The 24,072-nt window shown below is 38.6% G+C and overlaps 1 protein-coding gene across 1 annotated transcript in view; it reads left to right on the top strand.

The window, feature by feature from the left end:
• Window positions 1-245: 245 nt before the first annotated feature.
• LOC109411237 (uncharacterized) overlaps window positions 246-24,072 on the top strand; it is a 67,687-nt gene continuing 43,860 nt past the window's right edge. Inside the window, exons 1-2 of the mRNA XM_062859123.1 lie at window positions 246-823; window positions 23,282-23,404. Coding sequence (XP_062715107.1) covers window positions 369-823; window positions 23,282-23,404 — 578 coding nt within the window. The 5' untranslated portion in view covers window positions 246-368. The remainder of the gene's footprint in view (window positions 824-23,281; window positions 23,405-24,072) is intronic.

Below are 24,072 nucleotides of genomic sequence, written 5' to 3'. Positions count from 1 at the left end.
CCAAGCACCTCTACATGAACGAACCATCCAAATCTCCAAGCCGTGCAATTTGTCGTCCCTTTGTACGACACCATTATTTTTTGACATGCATCAAGAAGCATAGCAGGGCTAATTCGAGTACATATATACGATTGTGTTTGACTGCACCGCAAATGATGCACCCTGATCGCCGCCTACTTTGCGCTATTGTTCTTGTTCAACTACCAGTCCGACTGTTGCAACCGTGATGATATAAAACAATTCGTTTGTCTAGGTGATATAAAACCCTGGAATGCACTACATCTAGCCCTTAAACGAATGGTGACAGTTGACGTCGAAGGATCGTCGTGATTTAGTTTTATTGCAGAAAATGTGCTGAGTTATTTCGAATGAAAATGCAGTACCCAGTGATGTTGATAGTAATTCTATTGGTTCTGGGTGGGAAAGTTGTAGTATCGATTGAAGTGTATGAAAATATCAATGAAAATGGAACGGATTCTGAAGCGCCGTTGAAAAGTACGCTGCCCAACAGCGTGGTTTCGAATGGATCCCAGTTGGCGATCAATGAACCCGGTAAAGGCGTTTCTGTGACAACAAGTGCCGTTGATTACACCAGAAACGACAGTGGCAGCGGTAACCAACAGCAACCAGCCGTCGATAATCATCGCCATCAGCAGAAGCAACAGCATCATAAGCACAGTCCCAGTTATCGAGATACGCCATTACCGATTACGCCAGCGACGACGGTTGTCAGCGTCACGACGAGCACGAGCAAGGGGTCTCCTTCAGTGGTGCTATCATCGGCAGCATCTCCGACCGCGTCTTCCGGATCGGCTTTTAAAGAGTATGTAACAAAAAATAAATGCACCACAACAAGTGCTGCACTCTCTTACGTTACTTGGTTTCTGGGTTGATGGATGGTAACGGCCTACTGAAAGCCTATGAAGTAATCCATAGAAGTAATTGAAGGCTTTCGAATGTTTATGTTTTGGCAGATTGATTCATTTGACCTACTTTGAAATATCTGTGAATGGGGAGTTTATCTCAACGCGTGGAATACATTCGTTGCTTTTTTAAAATCAACAAATGTACAGGAAATTTATGAAAATATTTTTTATAATAGCAATGTAAGTCTATGTATTTAACAGCAATGTTAGTTCAGCTAACATGTCTTTCCCTTATCCTGTCAATTGCAACAGCATGTGTACTTAGTATATACTAGGATACAAGACAGAACTATTGGAATGGATTTTTCCTCGTAAATCTGAGTCCTGGACCACTGTGCAATGGTTGCTTCTTCGTGATTGATCTGATCTAGTATAAAATGCATTAAGGCTTGGGCACTCCACTTATTACCAAAGGGAAATGTTAGCAGATCATACAGTTTGAATCAAAAGCGCCGACCAAGTCCTTACAGTCAGCTGGGAGGGGAAAAATTGTTAGAGTGTGATGGATGTTTCTATGAGAGACCAAAATAACTTTGCATCTCCACAAACACAACAGAAAGGTTAGTTGGGTCACATTTGATCGGCGATGTGATCGATGGATAGGGTATATCTTAGAATTTATCGACATTTGGTTCCCTTTTTTAACGAGTACCTAAAATATTCGTTTATTTGACCAGTTGAAACAAAAGTCTCATCCTTACATCGGAAAAGTGATACAATAGCCAAAACAAAACCCTAAAAGCATCATATATTGAAGTTGGCGGTTTATGGCTAGTTTCCACTTGATAAGTACTGTGTAAAAGGATAGGACAAGTAATGCTCACGTAAAACTTTTGCAATCAAAATTACTTAAGCGTTCGCAGTTGATATGTAATTCGCAGCCAAAAAGCTATTTGCCAACAGATGGCACTGTCGTGCGATGCTGTCAGTCATGTTGTTGATTTTCCGTACGGAATAATATGTCGATGTATTATTCAGTGAGTAAAAGGGACATTTCTCTTTCTTTGCGTTTCTTTTTTCGCGCCTGCGCGTTCACAGTGTGCATTAGTATTTAGCCGTGTCGCTCTATAATGTGTACTCCGTCGTCCCACAGCATGGCTGCATCAGAACACAAGATTGAATTTCTTGAGGTTGAATAATTTGCCGTTACGTAGTTTAAAAATTTATAAAGACACCCCAAAACTGAATTGTTTATAAATAGTTCGACAGTTGAAAAAAGGAAATAGCATTTGAGTTTAGCTGATGAGGAGACAATGATTCTAAAAACTGTTGCATCGTAATCATTTCATTTCGTTTGTTGAATGTTCTATGGTGCACTAAATAGAGCCATTCGATGAAATTTGGACACAAAAAATAATGTATAGCTTTTCATTGCGTTCACAAAATCAAATATTTTTTTGAACAGGAATAATATATAAAGTGTAGCTAATACCATAACAATCGCAACAAATTCAGTTTGGTATTGGCGCAGATATTGTTAATATCATAAAATAAGATTTTAGCAAATTTTTTCACTTGTTTATAAAATTGTGTAGGCTATAATTTTGATGTAATTCGTGAAGACGTCTGACAATTTGACTCGAAGTTCTTAACAGAGTATCAATAAACTGGTTAAAAAATCTCAAAATCGGTTCAATACGTTTTCCTAGTATTCAAAACTCAAATCGCTTCAAGGCATATTTTAGGTACTTTTTAATCATTTTATTCCGTGTGTACTATTTTGTTTGTACAACTGTCATGACTGTTCCGATTTTTATTAACATTTGAAACTGTAAATCCATTATAAAAACTCTTCTTAGCCAAATTTCTTGAAAACTTTTCAAGTTGTAACTGTTTGAATGTCACGATACAAAAAAAAACATTTTTGCTTATTGTGACTTTGTGCCACATATACGGCTATAACTTTATTATGGCTAGATCAAATTGAATGAAATTTTTCACAATATTTCTACATGTATACTTTACACACAGAATAGATTGAAATCGGTTCAGTATTTTTGGATCTAGAGCTATACCAGTGAAGAAGTGATATTTTTTAAAACATTCGTTTGCTCAAACTTCTCAAATGGCAAAATTCTTGTTTCAACGATATCTCCACCAATATTCAACCGATTTTGATGAAATTTGTATGGTATTAGCTTTACGTAATACACTATTCCTGGTAAAAAATTAGTCATTTACCATTTTATTAGGAAATCTTTCTGAATTCCAGGAATTCGTTCCGAGATCCCTACGAGAATTGCTCTGAGATTCCCTCAGAATTTCTGCTTCGGATTCCTCCAGAAATTCCTTCCTATATCTCTCTAGAAATTAATTCAGAATTGCTCCAGGAGTCCTTTCTGGGATATCAAAGGGAGTTCCCTCAGAGATTCTTCCAGCAATTTGTTTAGGATTTGTTCAGAACTTCCAGGAGTTCTCTCTAGGATTACTCCTGTAACTCCATACGGGATTCCTTCAGAGATTCCTTCATGGAATTCTCTAGAAATTCCTTCATGGAATTCTCTAGAGATTCCTCCAGAAGATTCCTATGAAATTATTCTAGAAGTTCTTTCAGGGATTCCTTCACGACTTTTTTTTAGGATTTCTCCAGAACCTTTTGGAATGTCTTCAGATTTTTATCTGGGAAGAAACTATTGAAAGAATCTCTAGAATCGCTCGTGTAGATATTCCCCACAAAACTGCTGGAGATATTCCTTAAGAAGCTGTTGGAGGAATTTTATAAGGAACTCAAGAGCAAGTCTTGGAGTACTTCCATAAAGAATAAAAAAAACTTCTGGAGTATTTCCATGAGAAAAATTTAAGAAACTTCCAGAATGAATTCCAGAATATGTAATCTGCAAGGAATCCCAGTAGAAGTTCTTGGAGGAATCCCGGAAGGATATCCTGGATGAGTTATTGGACAAATCTTAGAAGGAACTCCTGGAAAACCTTGACTTATTTTCCAGGATTCTGGAAGTTCTGAAGAAATTCCGGAAAGAACTTGTGAAAAATTCCCGGAAGATATCCCGGGTAAAATTTCTGGAGAGGTCCCTGATACCACCCCAGGTGTAATCTTAGAAGAAAATCCTGGAGAAATACCAGAAGAAACTATGAGAGGAACCCATAAATTTACTCCTAGAGGAAACCTAGAAGGAGTTCCTGGAGGAATCCCGGAAGAAGCTATAGAAATTACAAAAGGAATTCTTTGAGGATTCACATAAGCAACATCCAGATAAAACCTAGAGGAATCTCAAAAAGTTGTATCTTAGAAAGAACTCCTGGAAGAATCACTGAAAGAACTCCAGGACGAATCTAAGAATGAATTCCTGTAGAAATCCTAGAAGGAACTCTTGAAATGATCCCGGAAGGAATTCCTGCGGGAATCTCCGAATAAATATCTGAGTGAACCCCGGATAAAAAATACTAAAGAAATCCCGGATGAAATTATTGTAGAATAGTTCGAAAAACTCCTGGTAGAATCTTAGAAAACACCTCTGGAGAAAACCCTGAAGGAACTCCTAGAAGATCCCAAAAAAAAAAAAACAAAATACGGAGGGATTTTTTGTAGAACTTCTAATGAAAATCTCAGAGACATTTTATGAGAATCCCCTGCGAACTTCTGGTGGATTTTTCGGTGGAAGATCTGGAAGAATTTCAAGAGGACTTTCTGCGAAACCCCAAAGAAAAACCTTCGTACGAAATGCCAAAAGATTCATCACAAAGAATCTTTCGTGGATCTTCATTAAATTCCCCGTGAAGCTTTGTCCTACCTCGTATTTCGTCTAAAACTCCACAAGGTAACCGTCAGAGTCCCAGCAGAATTCCTTCCACCGTAGTCCGCACTCCAATATTGCAGAATTAATAATTTGTATCCAACCATACTGCCCCCACTTGCATAACAGTCCCATTTGCAAAAAGTAGGAATTGTGAAAACAGCATTTGAAGTTTGAAAACTTATTTCCATATAAAACTTTGAAAAATCGCCAAAATTTGAAGAATATTTCGAACATCTCGAAACTTTCACAGATTGCTTTGCACATGAATATAAAACTGTAAAAACCCAGGTAACCAGTAAGCAGTTGAAATGCGCCTTTACAGCAGGTCAAAAAATGGAAATAAGTCGTATATGCGCCATAAGTGCTGCTTAAATGCAGGTTTTGGCCCAATATACGGCTGATTTAATGCTTATCTCTCAGACTATCGAAAATAATAACGAAAATATGTGTATAATTCCACACTTCTTATCTCGCCGTCTTTTCTATCTCTCTCCCATTTTTCTTTTCTTCACTTTACGCTTCCAAAAGAGGTAATTCATGCAATTTTGAATGTGCTGGCCAGTATTTTTTGCTAGAAGAACCCAAAAGATCGTGCATTTGAAATGCTACGTAACAGCTGTCACATTTTCAGTAGCAGTTCAGTTGCTAATTTAGTACAGTTTAGCAGTTGAACTACTATGATAGAGCAGAAAGCAGATGGAATGAATATATAATGCTGAAATACGGCTTGTTTAAATGCTTAGTGGTTACCTGGGAAATATTACAATCACTACAAAGTTGTTCAGTTTTGTGTTACGTGACACAAAAATCCATGATGGGACTGTTATGCGGATATTTTTGATATGGGACGCTCATGACTTGGTATTTTTTTCACATATTGACATAAAAAATCATAATTTTTATTATTGTTTTTGGAAGTACATCGAAAATGATGACTATTCATAACGTTAATTCAAAAGTGATGAAAAGTCAAATGGGACAGTTATGCGAGTGGGGCAGCATAGTTCTCGCTGTAATACCATTAAAAGTTCCCTTGGAATCCCAGCGCAATGTCTCTCCTTAGCATTTCCCTTGGAACTCCGTTGAAATCTCACAATCTGGATTTTCCCCATACGCGCGCAAAAATTAAATTTTAATTTCAATCACACTTCCTGAGGAAACGAACGAAATTTCTCTAAGTCCAAATCGTAAACAACAAGACCACGAAACGCCACACGAACAACGAACAATTTATCTAGCAACCGCCGTATGCAGTGCCCTATTCTTCACATCCTTCTTACAGCATCGTTTCGTAAAAATGCTGTCGGTTAAACAAATGTCAAAATTACTTACGGAAAAAGGATGAATTTTACTTGAGCGCTCTACTTGGGAACTGGAAACTTACCATTAGGCGTAAGCATTTTTGTCTTCGTAAACACAACTCGACACTGCATTGTGCAATGTAACTACATAGCAACCGAACTCAATGCCTACTGTGCCACCGTCCATGATACCGGAACAAAATTCGGACCTAGGACCGAAAAACCCATTCGTCGTAATCTGCTGTTTACCCATGTTAAATTAATTTATGTGGTAAATTACAAGCACCCGCTGCTGATGGCCCGTTTGAACCACTTCTCCACTTCTCCACTGCTCCACCTGCTGGCTGGCTATGGGGTCTTTTTTGTTGCCTTCCAAAACAACACTGACTGAGCTGCTGCAGGCTGCAGGAGGATACCGACCGGCCGGCAGTCATCAGTCCAATGCAAAAGATAATGCGGAAGAGTGCGCGCATTGCGAATGCGCACACGCGGGCCACTTGAAATCGCGGCGAGGGCGACGACAACGGTGGGGTCTTACCGGACCTGTCCGCCGCGATGGGTATCCCGGATGGGTGAGAATTACAAAAGAAGATTCAGTTTTGTCATGGTATTAGAAGATCTGAGCTTTTGGGACATTTAGGTATGTTTGAGCACATCATGTATACTATTTAGGGGCCGTCCATAGATGACGTAGCATTTTTTAACGATTTTTGACACCCCCTCCCCCATCGTAGCCTATTTTTCCATACCTAATACATGGCTCGTAGCATAATCAGAGATAACCCCTCCCCCTAAAGTACTACGTCATTTATGGACGACCCCTTATTGCCACTTTTCTTCTCGCCCATGAGGCTGGTCGTTCACAAAGATGAACTTGTGTGAATTTGATTTTTCTATTCATAAGATTTTCTAGGTATTCCTTTTTTGTTGTGATGAAAATTAAAACTGATTTATTTTTATAAAATAATTCATACAGTTTCAGGAATGGTGAATTCTTCAACGATCTGTTATAATTTTTAATGGTTGGTTCATTTAGTTTTTTCAGAATTCGACAATAACAGATTTATTATGCGGCTTTCTTGAAGTTTCATCGAAATTTTCATAGAAGTTCTGTAGTTGTTTATTGAATAAGCTGCTAAAAATGTTCATATTTACGGAATGGGAGCTGTTAGCTCTGGCAGCATTGAGGTTCCTGCTGTAGACCTCTTATTTTGTACCACCTACCTACTAGCTACAAGGGTGCTGGCAGTAAATGAGTCTTGTATAGTGCAAAATTAAAATTAAAACGACAATTATCAGAAATTCTTCTAGGAATTCCTCTTGGGGTTTCTTCAGAAATTCTTAAAAGATTTCCTCTAGCGATCCTTCCGGGAACTCCTTCTGTGATTCTATCAGGAACAACTTCAGGGATCATTCTAAAAATGCCTCCAAGAACTCTTCCTGGGATTCCTTCAAGAGTTCCTCTTGGAATTCTTTCAGATACTGCTCCAGAAATAAATCCAAGACTACCTTCAGGAGCTGTTTAGAGATTTCCATAGAAATTCCTCTTGGAGCTGCTTCCAAAATTCCTCTTGAGGTTGCTTCAGGAACTCTTCCAGGGATTCCTTCAGGAACTGCTACAGGGATTTCTTCAGGAGTTCCTCTACGCACTCTTTTTAGGATTTCTGCAGGATTACCTCAGGAATTTTAGCAATTTCTTCAGTACTTCCTCTTCAGAAACTCATATTGCAATTCCCTAAGAAATTGTTCATTGGATTTCTTCAGGAATTATTCGTGGGATTACCCCAGAAATTTTTTTTTCAGAAATTCCTCCAGGAATTCCTTCAGAAATTACTTTGACAATTTCTCCATCCTCCATGGATTCCATTAGAAATTCCTACCGGAGTTAATCCAGAAATTCTACTAAGAATTCCTCCTAGGCTTCCTGCATGAATTCCACTGGGAATTCCTTCAAGGAAATCCTCCAGCGATTCCTTTTGAAATTCCTCCCGGAATTTATCCAGGAATTATTCCAGGTACTCCTCCACGCATTCCTCCGGTATTTTCTCCAGGCATGCCACCAGGGACTTCTTTAGGATTTCCACCAAGAGTTCCTCCAGGAATTACCCCAGGTATTTCTACAGGAACTCCTCCAGGAATTTTTCCAGGAATTGATCCAAGAATTGATCCAGGAATTCTTTCAGAAAGTCCTACAGCAATTCGCCCTGGAATTTCTCTTGGAAATTTTCCAGGTATTCTACAGGAACTCCTCCAGGAATTTTTCCAGGAATTGATCCAAAAATTCATCCACAAATTCTTTCAGAAATTCCAACAGCAATTCGTCCTGGAATTTCTCCAGGAAATCCTCCAGGGATACCTTGAGAAATTCTTTCAGGAATTTCTTCAGGAATTCTTGCAGGATTTTTTCCAGGCAATTCTCCAGGAATTCATCCAGTGTTTCCTCCAGGAATTTATCCTGGAATTTCTCCTCCAGGGCTTCCTTCAGGGTTTCCTCAAGAAATTTCTCGAGGCATTCATCCAGAAACTCTTTCGGATATTCCTCCGGGCATTTCTTCTGGATTTCCTCCAGAAATTGCTTTATGGATTCTTCCAGAAATTCTATATTCTTTAGTAACTCCTCTAAGAATTCTTCCAGAGATTCCTCCAGACATTTTTCCGATGATTCCTCAAGTAATTCCTCCAGAAATTATTCCAAGAATTCCTCCTGGATTCCTTCATGAAATTCTCCTGGAATTACTTCACAAATTCCTCTGGAAATTCCTATTCTATAGGAATTTATTCCGATATTTCTCCAGGGATTCCTTTTAGAATTCCTCTCAGGTATTAGTTCAGGGATTCCTCCAGGAATTCTTCCAGGGATAGTTCCATGGAATTTCCCCAAGAATTTCTTTGGGGTTTTCTCCAGAAATTCCTACTGGGATTCCGCCAGGAGTTTTTCGGAAATTCCTCCAGGCATTCCTCCTGAGGTCTATCCAGAAATGGTGTTCGGCCATTTGGCCGAATGCCGTTTGGCCGAACGCCGTTTGGCCGAACGCCATTTGGTCGAATGCCATCTGGCCGAAAGGATCATTTGGCCGAATGCCGTTTGGCCGAATCGTGATCAAAAGAATTCAGAAGAAGTTTTTGACATTCTAACTGCTAACATGATCATCAGAAATATTCCCTTCTTATAATCATAGACTATTCTTTCTTGTTATGACATTCAGAGATTAGTTGGCGTTGTAACTGCCTATATTTTATCACATATTTTTCCTTCTTTGACTCATAGACTGTTCTTTCAAGTTATACTGAGGCTGAGAACAGTGGTATGATCACCCAAGTAATAATTCCATCGTTGATTGGTTTTGTTTGATTTTTATTAATGTTTTATTACAGCAATAATTAAAAATCACAGTTTTATGACTGCTTTTATGAAAACCATTTATCAAATGTTTTATAGTATACTTGAAGATATCCATGAAGACAGATTTTAAGAGTTAACAAAACTTTCCGATATGTAAACCTATGTAATGATATGTAATGATTGCCATTATTACCGCAATAAAACTGTTAAAAATCTCAACAGATGGCGATCCGTTCGATTAGTAACGACATCTGTTGGTGGAAAAGCAGAAACTACGACACTGCTAGGTTTATTGCGGTCATCATAAAAGTAAACTTTCGGTCATCATAAAAGTAACCTTTCGTTTTATTTTCGCTGATTATGGTCGTCGCCATATTAGCTTACGTGAATGAAAAATAGTTAATTTTGCTTAAATTAGCAATGAATTGGTAGTTTGCAACAATTTTCATAACATGCTCACATAAATAAACTCTCTCTGCTGAGTTTTCTTGTGATTCGGGATAGTTTTACTAAATTCACAAATTGATTTATTTCATTCCAAGATGATAATATTCACTATTTTCGAAGGGCATTAATTTTATGATTCTGCAACCCCAATATTCACGGTAAATTCGAATGCGCATAAGCCAACCAGCACAATAACTACTAAAATACTACTTTGAAATAATCGCTTTCTACTTACGAATGATCCTCCTGAACTTTACGTGCCATCGAAGAAGCTTCTCTGCATCTTGAGCTGTCATAGTTTTTGTTGAAAAAAAAAAAAACAACAACAATGGAGAATGGGAAATATTTCAACTAGGTATTAAAACGCTACTCGTAATGCGGTTTGCAAAACCTCTCCGAGAGTGGTCCACTTAGCCGGAAGATACTCTTAAAGAGGTTATCAAGAGGTTTTGATGTATGATTAGCCAAATGACCCTTTCGGCCAAATGGCGCTCGGCCAAACGGCATTCGGCCAAATGGCGTTCGGCCAAATGACCCGGAACCCCAGAAATTGCTGCAGAAATTCCCCCAGGGATTCCTCCAGGAATCCCTCCAGAAATTTCTCTAAGGATTCCTCCAGGAGTTACTCAAGAGGTTTCTTCAGAAATCCTCCCAGAATTCCTCTTGGGAAACCTCCAGGAATTCATCTAGAGATTTATTCAGGATTTAACCCAGAAATTCATCAAGGAATTTCTCCAGGAAATCCTCCAGAAATTACTCTAGGGATTCATCCAGGATATCTTCCAGGTATTCCTGCGGGAATTCTTCCAGGTCCTCCTCCACGGATTCATCCAGGAATCCATGTAGAGATTATTCCAGGAATTCTTCCATAAGTCTCTCTCAGAATTCCTCTAGAAATTCCATCAGGAGTTCATCTAGGAATTCATGCAGGGATTGCTTCAGGTATTCGTCAAGGAATTTCTCCAGCAAATCCTGCAGTTATTCCATCAGAAATTCCTCCAGGGATTCCTTCAAGAATCCCTCTAGCGATTTCTCCAGGAAATCGGGCAGATATACTTAAGATGTTCTACCAGTAATTTCTCCACGGATTCCGCCAGGAATTTATCCAGAAGTTCCTTCAGGATTTCCTCCAGAGATTTCCCTAGTAATTGCTTTAGATAAGTGTAGAATTAGCTTAAGTTAAAATACACATAAATATAAACATAAAAAAGAAAAAAAATGCTTCAGGGATTCCTCCAGGAATTCGTCCAGAAATTACTCCAAGGAATCCTCCTGAAATTTGCCTAGATTTTTTATTACTTGAGGGATTATTAAGACAATTTAAAAAGGATACAGGAGCCAGCAAATTCTCTAAGAAGTCATTCTGGAATCCTTTCACAATTATCTCCGAGAAATCCTTCAGGAGTCCATCCATGAATTTTTTTCAAATCTTGCAAAGGAGTTTTTTTTCACAAATTGGTCCTGTGATTTTTTCACAGTCGCTTTGACTTACCTACTTTAAACGTATAAGTACTTACATGCTAGAAGCGCTTTCAGGCATTTCTCCTGGAAATCCTCCAGGAATTTACTCAAGGAAGACCCTTTCTAAATTCCTCCAGACATTTTATTTTGAATACATTCCAGCTATTCGTTCAGGATTTTTTTCAGATAAATTCCAGGGGTTTCCAAGAATTCCATCATTTGAGAGTTCTCCGGAAATACCTCAAAGAAATTCTTCTACCATTTCTCCTGGGATTCCCTTTAGAAATTCTTACAGGGGCACCTCGAGGGATTCCTCCAGTGATAGCTTCAAGGCCTTTACGAGAGTACCTTCAAATATTCTTCCATGGTTTCTTCCGGGAATACGTCAGTTGACATTTAGGGTTTAGAGACTATAGGGTTTATGTTCTGAGATGAGTATATGCAGTATAGGAGTATATAAAACTGTTTTTATGGAAATTCCATTAAGGATATACATACTTGGAACAACACAACTGAAGGTGTTTTCTTAGTGGAATAGAAATCCAGGATATTCAAAGATTACGAATAAGCATAGACAAATTGAATGATTATTTACTGAAAGAATTCCAGTTAGTCATGGATGGCATTATGTAGGCCACCGCTACCAGCACCACGCTGATTTGTGCAGAATAGGCGAGGTGTTTTCAATGTAGTTTCGTGTGTGCGTTGGGCCGTATGGATGCCGCAGACCGATGCTGCTGACGGCGGTTCGATTTTTTTTTCATTCTCTATCGTTTCATCGCGTCGTCCGTCGAGTTTCGTAAAGCCACCCGGTCGACGCGCGTTTGTTCGTTCCTTTTTTTTCCGCATTTTATCATTTTGTGCCGGTGGTTCCTTCGCGGAGCACCAAACCGAAGTCGCGTTTTTTAAACATTGCGATGGTGCAAATGTAAGAATATATTACATATACAGCTAGTTTATGGCATATGGCACGCGTATGATAGAGCTGAAATTAGTTCCATTAGGAGTGGTTCGGTCGTGTGGTAGCCAAAGATCGAAGTTGTGCGGTAGCTTTGCAGCAAATCATCCAAATTAGTGCGCGTTTGCTTTTGTGATTTGTTCGACGTCTTGATACACAGACAACCAACGATGGAGACACAAATGGGTGGGCTCGTTTCATGCTATTATTTTATTGTGAACTAGCAGTCCCGGCAAACGTCGTCCTGCCTGCCTACTCTGTTTTTTGACATCCGGTTCCATGAAGAAATGCCCCTCAAAATGGATTTTCAGATTTTCCAGTTTTTCTTGCCCTCCCGGTCACTTTTTCTAAGTATTTTTTCGAACGAACACGTCGGAGCCCTGGCATAATGCAACAGTGAAAGAATCATGTCGATCTGTGAACCCGTTCCCGAGCCTATTCGTGACATACAAACACCATCCCATTTTTTTATATAGATGTTCGTTGTAAAATAACATTACTAAGATAGTTGTAGACTTTTTTTTTAATTGTCTAAAGCACATTTTGTATAGTCCGTCATTTCAAGTAACGGTGCTGATTTTTTTTTTTGCAGTTTAGATTACGTTTTGAGAATAAACATTGACCAGTCATCTGACATGAACGACCCATTGTTTGCTTACCGCGTAAAACGAACAATGAGCCATTTTACGAGACGTTTCGGATCAGCTGATCGCTCATTTCATGAATGAAAATTTGACAGGAGGTTGCGCCCAAGCCCGTGAGTGTTAATATCAATATCAACACTGTTATCATTTCGTAAAATAGACTATAGCGCGTTAAGATTTTCTTTTTGGATTGTTTATGTGAGAAAAAATGGTCGAGAGTATCGCGTTGCTCTTTACTGTGCATTAAGGGTATGCGGTATACTGAAATATTTCGCCAAATACACCTCGAAACGAAATTCCGCGGAATTCCACGGAATTCAACTAGGCGAAATTTTTGATTTTGAATTTCGTTTCGTTTCGTCAAATTCTAAAAATTTCGCCTTCAAAAAATATAATTTGACGAAATAAAACGGAATTCCGCGGAATATCTAATAAATTTCGAAAACATGTTCATAGTGTAGATATCCATTAGTATGGGACAAACATCAAATTCTCGCTCCAGTCGACTTTTATGAATCCATTTAGGTCGCATATGAACTGTGCAAAATTTCAGCGCAATCGGTGAAACTATAATTTAGCGCAAGCGGTCCAAAGTTTTCATAGGATTTACTATGGAAAAATTTACACTTCAGATTAAAAATCCCAGAGGTCGCCCATTGTCTCCTTAATTCAAATAGATCAATGCTTCTTGTAGAAAAATCATTCATAAAACTTTCCTTCGAAGACCGCAAAACGATTGGATGCATGTGGAAAAAGTTATTGATTTATTTCCGATTAGTGATCCAACGAACGGCTTTTTGTTTTGTTTTATCAGCAGCACTGCTGCTGCCGTTGCTGCATGGGGTGGCGGGAGGCATCACCACCCCCAGAAACAGCAGCAGCTACAGTGCTGCTAATAAAACAAAACAAAAAGCCGTTCGTTGGATCACTAATCGGTAATAAATCAATAACTTTTTCCACATGCATCCAATCGTTTTGCGGTCTTCGAAGGAAAGTTTCATAAATAATTTTTCTACAAGAAGCGTTGATCTATTTGAATTAAGGTTGAAGGATTCGTCATTGATATAATCGTCGTCATTGAAAATTCAAAAGCAGTTTTCCCGTTCATAACTGAAAACTTCGCTTTGAAAATGTATTCACTGTACTCAATTCTGCATCCACAATACAGTGAATACATTTTCACTGCGAAATTTTCAGTTTTGGACGAGAAAACTGCTTTTGAATTTTCCATGATGACAATTATATCAATGACGAATCCTTCAACCTTAAGGAGACAAAGAGCGACCTCTGGGATTTTTTGTTTGAAAGTGTAACTTTTCCCATAGTAAATCCTATGTAAACTTTGAACCGCTTGCGCTAAATTATAGTTTCACCGATTGCGCTGAAATTTTGTACACTTCATATGGGACCTAAATGGAATCTAAAAAGTCGACTGGAGCGAGGATTTATTTTTTCTATACAAGCGTATGCCATACTAATGTCCATATCATCTATCGGAGATCTTGCTAATCTCAAGTTACTGAAAAGTGTTATAACATCATTTCAAATATCGATAAACAAACCGGTGCCAGGCTGAAAGTATCTATAATAAAGAGAAAATAAATCTCGAATATACACTACCCGTCACAAGTACGGACTCACTCAGTTGAATATTACATCACCTTGAAAAGTTTAGCATCACCTCAAAACAACTACATATGCGCTGCTATATCTCAAATTTCTGAAAATATGCAAAGGTACAGTCTTCAGAAAAGTTTCTCGGAAGGTTGTTGGCATCACAATGGCAAGCAGTATGATTCGCAATTCTGCCGTTAGGTGACGCTAGTGAGCATAGGAAAATGATCATTTTTAACTAGCTCTATCTTGTGATCCTGATGAGATAGAAAATTCAAGTCTTCGGCAAAGTTGTTCGAAAGGTCATGGACATTATAATGACAAGCAGTTTGGTTCGCATTTCTGCTGCTAGGTGACGCTACTGAGCATGGAAAAATGAGCATTTTTAACTACATAGTTCTATCTCATGATCCTGATGGGATGAAAAGTTCAAGTCTTTGGCAAAGTTGTTCGGAAGGTCATGGACATCATTATGACAAACTGTTTGGTTTGCAATTCTGCCGCTAGGTGACGCTAGTGAGCATGGAAAAATTGACAATGTTCAACTACATAGTTCTATCTCGTGATGCTGATGAGATAGAAAGTTCAAATCTTGGGCAAAGGTCACGGACATCATAATGACAAGCAGTTCATCCACTTCATATTTAATAGGTTTAGGTCTGATTCACTTAATGTTGCCCATTTCCACTTTAAACCAACCTTAAATTTGCATGTAAAGTAATGGTTGCTCTGAATACGCCGTGTTGAAAACCGGCAATCTGTCAGCACTGCAGAGAGTAGTGTGAATTCCGGACGGTCCCCTTGTCAGTCATCGCAAAAACTATTGAAGCGACGGACAATAGCTGACAATAGCAAACGAACGCCACGATCGATCACATGTGTCGACTGTTCGCCGAGTGATGGTGCGTGTTTGAGCTAATTGTGCGAAAACCGTATATTTTCATGTGCCTCTGCGTTCCTCCGAGCTGATAATACGGGTGAATTATGCCGATACCCACGAAGTACGATCCGTACGGTAAGCCAACTTACTAGCGATCGTAGATGCCGGGCATTGATCAGCAGAACCGGTGTTTTATTAACCTAGCGACCTCTATGCTTTTCCCAGGAGTCGCTCGATGAACCAAAAGCCATCGTACAGCTACAGTGATTGCCGAAATAGTTGAATTGAGTATACAGACAGGTCAAATTGCGTGTTTTGGATTTACGCCTAGACTTGTGAGAAGAACCCGTTGTACCTAAGCCTAAATTGAATTACCCTATGTTAAAACTTACTTACCTAATTGAAATCCTAGTTAAAATGTTCCTTATAACGATCATGCTAAAATTTCTCTTAAATAAACTAAAATATATACATGCATTTGTTAGGTGTAACGAACATTCGCCGGCTCGAATGAAAATAGTTGAGGGTCGAGGTTTCGACAAATTCGGCAGTAGAACACTGAATGTAAGTGCACACATATTATTGTATTCAAACCTAAATTTATAAAATCTCTAATAAATTACAGCTTTAAGCTGCTTCTGTATGAACTGCTAAACAGAAGTGTCCACACCTGCCCCGAAACCATCCGAATTCTCAACACGCCGTATATCTGCATGCAATAAGGCTTCAGCACCGTGGTTACTAGGGCGTTCACTTCATAATCATTTGATTTAGGTCTAAGTCATTTAAATTCAAGTGTTTCAGGTCTGATTCATTTCATGTTCAAATGATTCAGAGCTGTGTCATTTTAATCCAAGTGAATCAGGTCTGATTCACTTCATATTCAAGTGATTCAGGTCTAATTCATTTCATGTTCAAGTGATTCAAGTCTGATTCAGGTCGGATACACTTCATATTCAAGTGATTTATTTCTGATTCACTTCATGTTCAATAGGTTCAGGTCTGATTCACTTCATGTTCAATTGATTGTGGTCTGAGACATTTTAATCCAAAATATTGAGGCCTGATTCACTTGATGTGCATGTGATTTAGGTCTGATTCACTTCGTATTCATTAGGTTCAGATTTGATTCACTTCATGTTGGTTCTATAACATTTACCCGAAAACCATTTACCCGAAAGACATTTACCCGAAAACCATTTACCCGAATGTAACATATACCCGAATGCCAAATACCCGAATGCGACATTTACCCGAATAGTTTATTACTATGCTCAAATTATGATTTTGTGAATAAAGTTCACTTATTTTGTTCAATTTAAAAAGTGCATGTATTATTTTGTATTGTGGATCAGAAAAGCATTTTGAATATCAAGTTCCTCAAGAACCCATTTTATCAAATTTTCCCTGAAATGATCCGCGATAGGAATTCACAGGGCATATGCTTGAATAAAACTCATAACTGCAGCTTACATTTGTTATGTTAACGCTGTTAGCGTTCACTCTAGATATTTACCCTTCTTTGATTCATATGCTGTTCTTTTGATAAGCAAAGAACAGTTTATGATTTAAAGAAGGGGAAATCTCTGTTTGTAGGCCAAATGGTCATTAGTTCGAAACGATTAGAAAACAGCTCTCGGAAAATCAACGTATCATTAGAAAATAATATTTGACAGAAAAGTTTGCAGATTGTTCACCAAACAGAACATCCCATTATTAAAAGAAGGATAAAATCTTAGATGTAGACTTGGAATCCATCACTCAATCATGTAAGAGTGTAATTTAAAAGAACATCATATAATCGAAACAAGGACAAAACTTATATGCATCCCAACTAACAATGGTAGCTGAATAACAGCTTATTCAATCAATATCAATATTCTTCTATTGTACAGCAATAATGTTTGTTGTACAGATAGTAGTTCGAACGCCAACAAAATATGCAGCAGTGCAACTCGAAAGAACAGTCTTTGAAGAGAAGAAGGGAAAATCTCCGAAGGATAGGTAATAGTTTGGCCACCAAACAACACAGTGATACTATGTCTGTTAAAGAAACTCTACCCCCTTACCCCGAATGCCATCATAACCTCGAATAGGACATTATTCCAAAAGCCATTTCCCCGAATGGGTCATCACCCCGATAGATAAGTATAATAGTTTCCTAAAGGATATAGGTAGAAAGATGGATTCACGGGTCTCCTATGGAGTTAGTAGTTCGTTCGCAACAAACTAAATAACATTTCAACTCCAACTCGAAAAAGTAGCCTCTTATGAAAAGAATGAATACATTCTATGGAGAAATTACCAGTTTAGTCAGTACCAGCCGACCAACTCATCAACAGTTCACGGGTGGACAATGTAAATTCGAAAGAACAGTCTATTTTAAAAAGAAGGAAAATCTTAGAAGAAGTGGATAATACTTACGGTATGGCTGCCAGTTTGTGACCGTGTATATAAGTAGCTAATTTGGCATTTTTAGGGCGGCTTCCTGAATGATTCGGATTGGCGTTCGGACTAATTGGATGGAGCCGTAAGAGAACAGAATATCAACAAAAATCCTTTGATTAAAATAGCATTGTGACAGCCAATTAATCCTGTACCAGAGTGCTTGATGATCACTCAGTCTGATGATTATTAGGTCTAACCAAAGCCTGCTATATGATACCGGGCCATAACATATTAATTATTAACAAATCATATGGGGATCAAGTACACATTTTTTTTATTTTTCGGGTAAATGTAGTATTCGGGTAAATGTCGCATTCGGGTAAATGTCGCATTCGGGTAAATGTCGCATTCGGGTATTTGTCGCATTCGGGTAAACGACGTTCGGGTAAATGTCATTCGGGTAAATGTCTTTCGGGTAAATGGTTTTCGGGTAAATGTTATAGAACCCTTCATGTTCAATTGATCCAGGTCTAGTTCACTTCATATTCCATAGGCTCAGGTCTGATTCAATTCATGTTCAAGTGATTCAGGTTCCATTCACTTTATATTCAAGTGATTGAGGTCTGGTTCACTTCATGTTCAAGAGGTTTTGCAGCAAAATAATCCCTATGCTAGTTTATTTTGCGACCTAAAGTCCCGAATTGAAAGACCTGATGGTTGATCACACACTGGTTTTACCGGGTATTTTCTGAGAAATTCAAGCATCTATCAACTGCTTTGAAGATTTTAGATTACAGGCTTTCTGAAGAATTTACGCTATTCACAGAGCTTGATGATACAAATTTAGTTTTTGTTTCTTATCATATGCTTCAGAATTATGAACAATCGGCATTAGAGCATCTTATAGACCCTTTAATTCCGGCACTGTAGGCTTGGGGAATTAAAAAGTTTTTTTTTATTTTTCCCAACATTTCGACTCGTATTAGAGTCTCCTTCAGGGGGTAATTCTGGTTATCCTTTTTTCGATTCGGGTGCCATAGACCTGTTGGTGTCTGAACTACTGAACATGGGATTTTTGGATATTAAGTGAAACGTAGCGGATTTTCTTAATTTCACTTAATGAATTGATTTCTTTGCTGTACACCTCTAGTAGAGGTACTGTTTGGTTTGAAGATGGTGGTTCATTTTTAGTTCGAGCATTTTATAACATCATCGCAATGATGCAACGTACTCATTAAGTCATTGGAGAATTCTTGTTAGATTATTAATGTAATAGTTGAAAATTTCAATATCTGTGAATTAAAATTGTAAAAAATAGGATCTGGGATAATTTGGGCATGAAGGCCTATTAAGGGCACTTTTCGTGCTAACACAGTCAACTTTGCAACAAATGACTTAATTGTTCTTATACAGTGAGATGTGTACAATATCTACTCACGTACAAAATTTGAAGTAAACTGATCCCCTTGCCCAAATGGTGTAACACCCAACTCTGGCAAATGAACTTTAGGGGATGAGAGTCTCAATTCATGCCATCGGTAGGAAAAAATGCAAACACGCAGCATAAATTTGCACAAAATTTATATAACTGCAAAATTCCGCGGAATTTTTGTGAATATTTCGTTTCGTTTCGAAAAATACCGAGTGAATTCTGATTTCGTATCGATCTCACGAAACATTTTTAAATTTCGTTTCGTTTCGTACCGTATCGCATAAAAAATTTCACATACCGTTTCGTTTCGTATCGCTTTGCAAAAATCCCATACCGCATACCCTTACTGTGCATGCATTGCTCCTGTATGGGGTGAGTATCGCAGCATAATCGTTCGCGTTCGTAATTGTCTAGTGCGAAAACGAAAACAATAGATGTGCGGGTGTTTAGTGTTTAGTATTGTGTTGTTCCATGTTGTGAATGCATATGGTTTGGTTTATTGATGTCCTCTGTTGCGTTCAGTTTATTCCTATGTGGGATGGACTTAAAGTTTCTGCTCCCTGATGGGGTGACAGGATCCACTGTAAAATCATATCACCAACCATAGGTGACTCCCAGACTGACAATGTACCTTACCCTACTAACAAAAAATTCCTTCTTGAGACAAACGTGGAGATGCAGCGATTCGCGGTCTTTTTAACAACGTTTGTCTTACTAACATTCCCTCTCTCCTCGATGACCGTAAGGACGTGGCTGGCGCCGTTATTGACCTTACTAAAGTCTAGAGCTCTCGAACTGTCTACATTGAGAATAGTAAGCTAATCTCAAGCCCTATTCATTGGTTCCTTGTGCAATTTCGATTGCTCTGGTCAATCACGGAGTAGCAACTACGAATTGTGCGGTCATCTATGCTCATGCTCATGCTCATATGCTCAATAGCCGACGCGTTTTCAAAGTAATGTATGAAATACAAAAGCGTGACTGCTGAAGAGTGAAGCAATGCTTTTCGAATGTAATGTAAATATTTTTAATTTAATCGTGTTACGTTTAGTTATAAAAGGTAGTATGTATAAATTTGCTAAGGCTACTGTTATGCTGAGTAGTTTTTGGAGGACTTCACAGGCTCTCATGTGAGCTTCAGGGCAGTTTTAGGGGATTTCAGAAGCGCAGAAATGCTCTGATTTCAGGGCGATTAAAACCTTTTAAAGCTTTTCAGGATGTGTCAGTGTGATTTTAGGGTTTTTTAAAGCTTCTGCAAGGTTTCAGTTCAAGGCCTTTCAAGACGTTTTAAAGCGTTTCAGGTGATTTCAGAGCGAGAGATTTCAGGGGGCTTCGTTTAAAGTGATTATAGGCGTTCCAGGAGGGTTCAGATGAATTTTAGGGGGTTTCATGGGCCTCATCTGAACTTAAGAGGGCCTGTGGTAGAGGTTGGTTTGCTTCAAAGGTCATTCAATGCGTTTCATGGTACTTTAGGAGGTTTCAGAGAGGTTTTCAGGGACTTCATAGACTCTTATATGAGTTTCATGGGGTTTAGGGCGCTTCAGATGCTTTTCAATGCATTTCATGGCGTTTCAGGCTTTTCAGGATGTTTTAGTGCGTTTAAGGAGGTTTCAGAGGGGCTTTAGGTATTTTTTTCCTCCCCTGTCGGGGAAATAAGTCCAGTAAGTTGAACTATTGTGGTATGTCCCGTTTTGGCTTTAGGTTGCTTTAGGTGATCTACATGGAGGTTTCAGAAGTCCTTCAGAGGCGTTTCAAAGCGTTTTATGGGCATTTCAGGCGATTTCAGAAGTGCTTTAAGACGTTTCAGATTGTTGGTCCGATGACTTACACTATAGACCAGAGGGAGCTCTTGCAGATCAGGTATCAGTAGGTCGACTCCAGAGGCACGTTCTCCTCCATTTGGGAAATTTCTGCCATTTGTGCCAGCTCTTGGAGATACTCAAACAGACATTCCCAAGTAACCATTAGCACTATATTTCGCCTTTTTGGAATTATTTTACGGCCAATATAGAGCAGATCAGTTCTACACTAGCACATGCGAATAATAGTGCCATATGGTTACTTGGGTTGCACTCGCCACTTAACAGCACATAGGTGCATCAGGCTGATTAATCATGAATGTCATTCCTTACAGAAGATCAATGATTACGTCAGTTGAGGGGGTTACAAGCAAAGGGGTGTAAGTGACAAAAACCCTCTTTCGAGAAAATGAGATTTAAAGTTTTTTGACCAATTTCCCACCCCATACTAAATGTAGGGAGTTTCAAAACCAACCTGTTTTTCCAATTTATTTTCATTTTTCTAATCATGGTAAAAATAATCTTGAAAAAGTTCCTGAAAGCTTGAAATTTGAAAAAAAATTCGAAATGTTTAGTTTAAAATCGACAAAATGGTCACTTACACCCATTTGCATCTGGGCCCCTGAGTAATGGATTTTGTCAATCTGACGCAAGAACTGTGTTCAGATGATTGAACATACATATTAGCCTGGTACACGGTTTATATGGGAAAATATAAAAAATGGAAAAACTCCAACTCCTGTATACTTTTTGAGTTCCATTTTGGTCCCATATCAACTGTGCAAAATTTCAGATCGATCGAAGAAACTATATTTTAGCGCCCGCCATTCTTAGTTTTTCTTACGATTTACTATGGGGAAAATTTACTTCTTCAAAGAAAAATCGCTTAAGGTCACCCATTGATTCCTAAAAATAAGTCGTTGAATGATTTAGGTAGATAACTTCACGAGGAATCAGACTTCCGAAGACCGCAAAGCGATTCGACATTCGTGGAAAAAGTTATTAAGCCTTAGCCGATCGATAAAATAACGAGATTTTATTGTTTATTGTTATTCCTTACATGTTAAACAGCGTTGGCATGCCATTCGGTTTTCATTCAATAACTTTTTCCACATGTCTTAGATCGGTTTGCGGTCTTCAGAGGGTTTATTCCTCGTAAGATTTCCAACAGAAATCATTCATCGGTATATTTTTAGGGGTTAAGGGGCAACCTGTGGCGATTTTTCATTGAAAAAGTGATTTTCCCCATAGTCAATCGTATGAAAACTCAAAACGGCAGGCGCTAAAATATAGTTTCTCCGATCGAGCTGAAATTTTGCACAGTTGATATGGGGCCAAAATGGAACTCAAAAAGTGTACAGGAGTGAAATGTCTTTTGGTGTCCCACGCTAATACATATTCTAGATATTTGTATTTTCAAAGTTTAGAACTTGATTTTGAACTATATCTTAAACAACTGTTCTATAATTAGAGCACGAATTCGAAATCGCAATTCAAACACACATCGCAATTTGTAAACTAGTGTTATTACTACGAGACAAACGAACTTTTTTTTTATTTCAATACAGATAAAATAACAATATATTTGACTGAAGATATGTACAAAGAAAATACGTAAATGCGCCTCTCTTTGTTACAAAGGGCCTTTTAAAAAGTTCATTCATCACTTTTTAACCTTTAGGCGGACTTTTCGGCGTTCCTCTCTGACTGGCGCCCTTGGATAAGGCCATCCTGGCCAACCGCACGCTACGACGAAGGATACGACGATATTACCATACAAATATCAACCATATCCCTAAATTGGTATGTTATTCACTTGTACCCGGGAAGTCCGAAATCGTACATGGATGCACCGACTTGGTCATCTAAGGAAGGTGCAGTGGCGAGTAAAATCACTAACCGCATTGAGGGGCCAGTACACAGCGACGACGACGGAAAGCAACATTCCTTAGCTGGCCTACCCATCGCCAAGCCGCGCCGTTGCGTTTGTCGTCGCGTCGGCCAACGAGCAGGCCAACAACGGTTTACCTACCATCATCGATTGCCTGATGGTCTGGCCCGGCTAGACCAGTAATGCATACAGAAGAGCGGCTCCGAAATGCGATGCAGTGGGGTAAAACGTGTTACGATACACTTTCACTTGCCCCGCTTGGTCTTATCTCAGATGGCAATTAAAACTCCAATTGAATTACATGACGATGATGATGTTCGGTTTTAATAAAGGACGGGTATATTTTTAGAGTCTGGCCGGACGAGATATTGCATGATTTATGTTGTGTTATTTATTTAAGGTTATCTAGATGTTTTTTTTTTTCTGTGGTTTCAATTTTCAGAGACAGCGTGCTGAAGGACATTGTTGGGGCTAATTTGGTTCAACAACAGATTTCGGGATACAAGAAACGGCAACTTTATGCGAACGCATTCCAAGTGGCAAAGAACGGAACAAATGAAAGAAGGTGAGTAGAATAAGTGATTTTGGTTAAAAGAGTGTGATAATATTTACAAGGAATAGACCTTCTGCTTCCACCATGTTGTTTTGCCTGTGAGCAAGCTTCTTACCGTGCAGTGCTATCATGGCAAAACCAGAGCTGGGTACTCAAGATTTTCAAATTTCAGCGCCCCCCTGAAGCGTCTTCGCTATTACGCCTATTAAGCCGAATTATTCCGAAAAAACCTCTCCATGCCCTTTTATCGCGGAAGCGACATCCTTGGTGAAATTCCTTTTAGCTAGAACTTCCTGAAATTTCTAGAAAATTCACCAGGATTTCCTTCAGGAAAACTGCAAGAGATTTCTTTAGCAATTCTTTCTGAATTCATTGAACATTCTCAGGAATGTTTACAGAAGGAGATTCTACCAGGATATCTTAGAATGGTTTTACATAGCAACGATTCAGCTGAAGATGAATGCATCCCTGTTCATGCATTGGATTTTCGTTATGTTTTTTTTCAGAAAATTCAGAATTTCTGAAAATAAATAGGAATAATTCAAGAATCCATAGATGGATTTCCTGAAGCAATTCCAGGAGAAATACCTGAAGAAACACCTGGAAATCTCTGGTAGAATACCCAACAAAACCTCTTCAGATATTTAAAAAAATCTTTAGAAATTTCCTTATAAAAATCC

This window comes from Aedes albopictus, chromosome 3, assembly GCF_035046485.1.
Source record: "Aedes albopictus strain Foshan chromosome 3, AalbF5, whole genome shotgun sequence".
In the NCBI taxonomy this organism is placed as follows: domain Eukaryota; kingdom Metazoa; phylum Arthropoda; class Insecta; order Diptera; family Culicidae; genus Aedes; species Aedes albopictus.
This window is presented reverse-complemented; position numbering and strand designations above follow the sequence as displayed.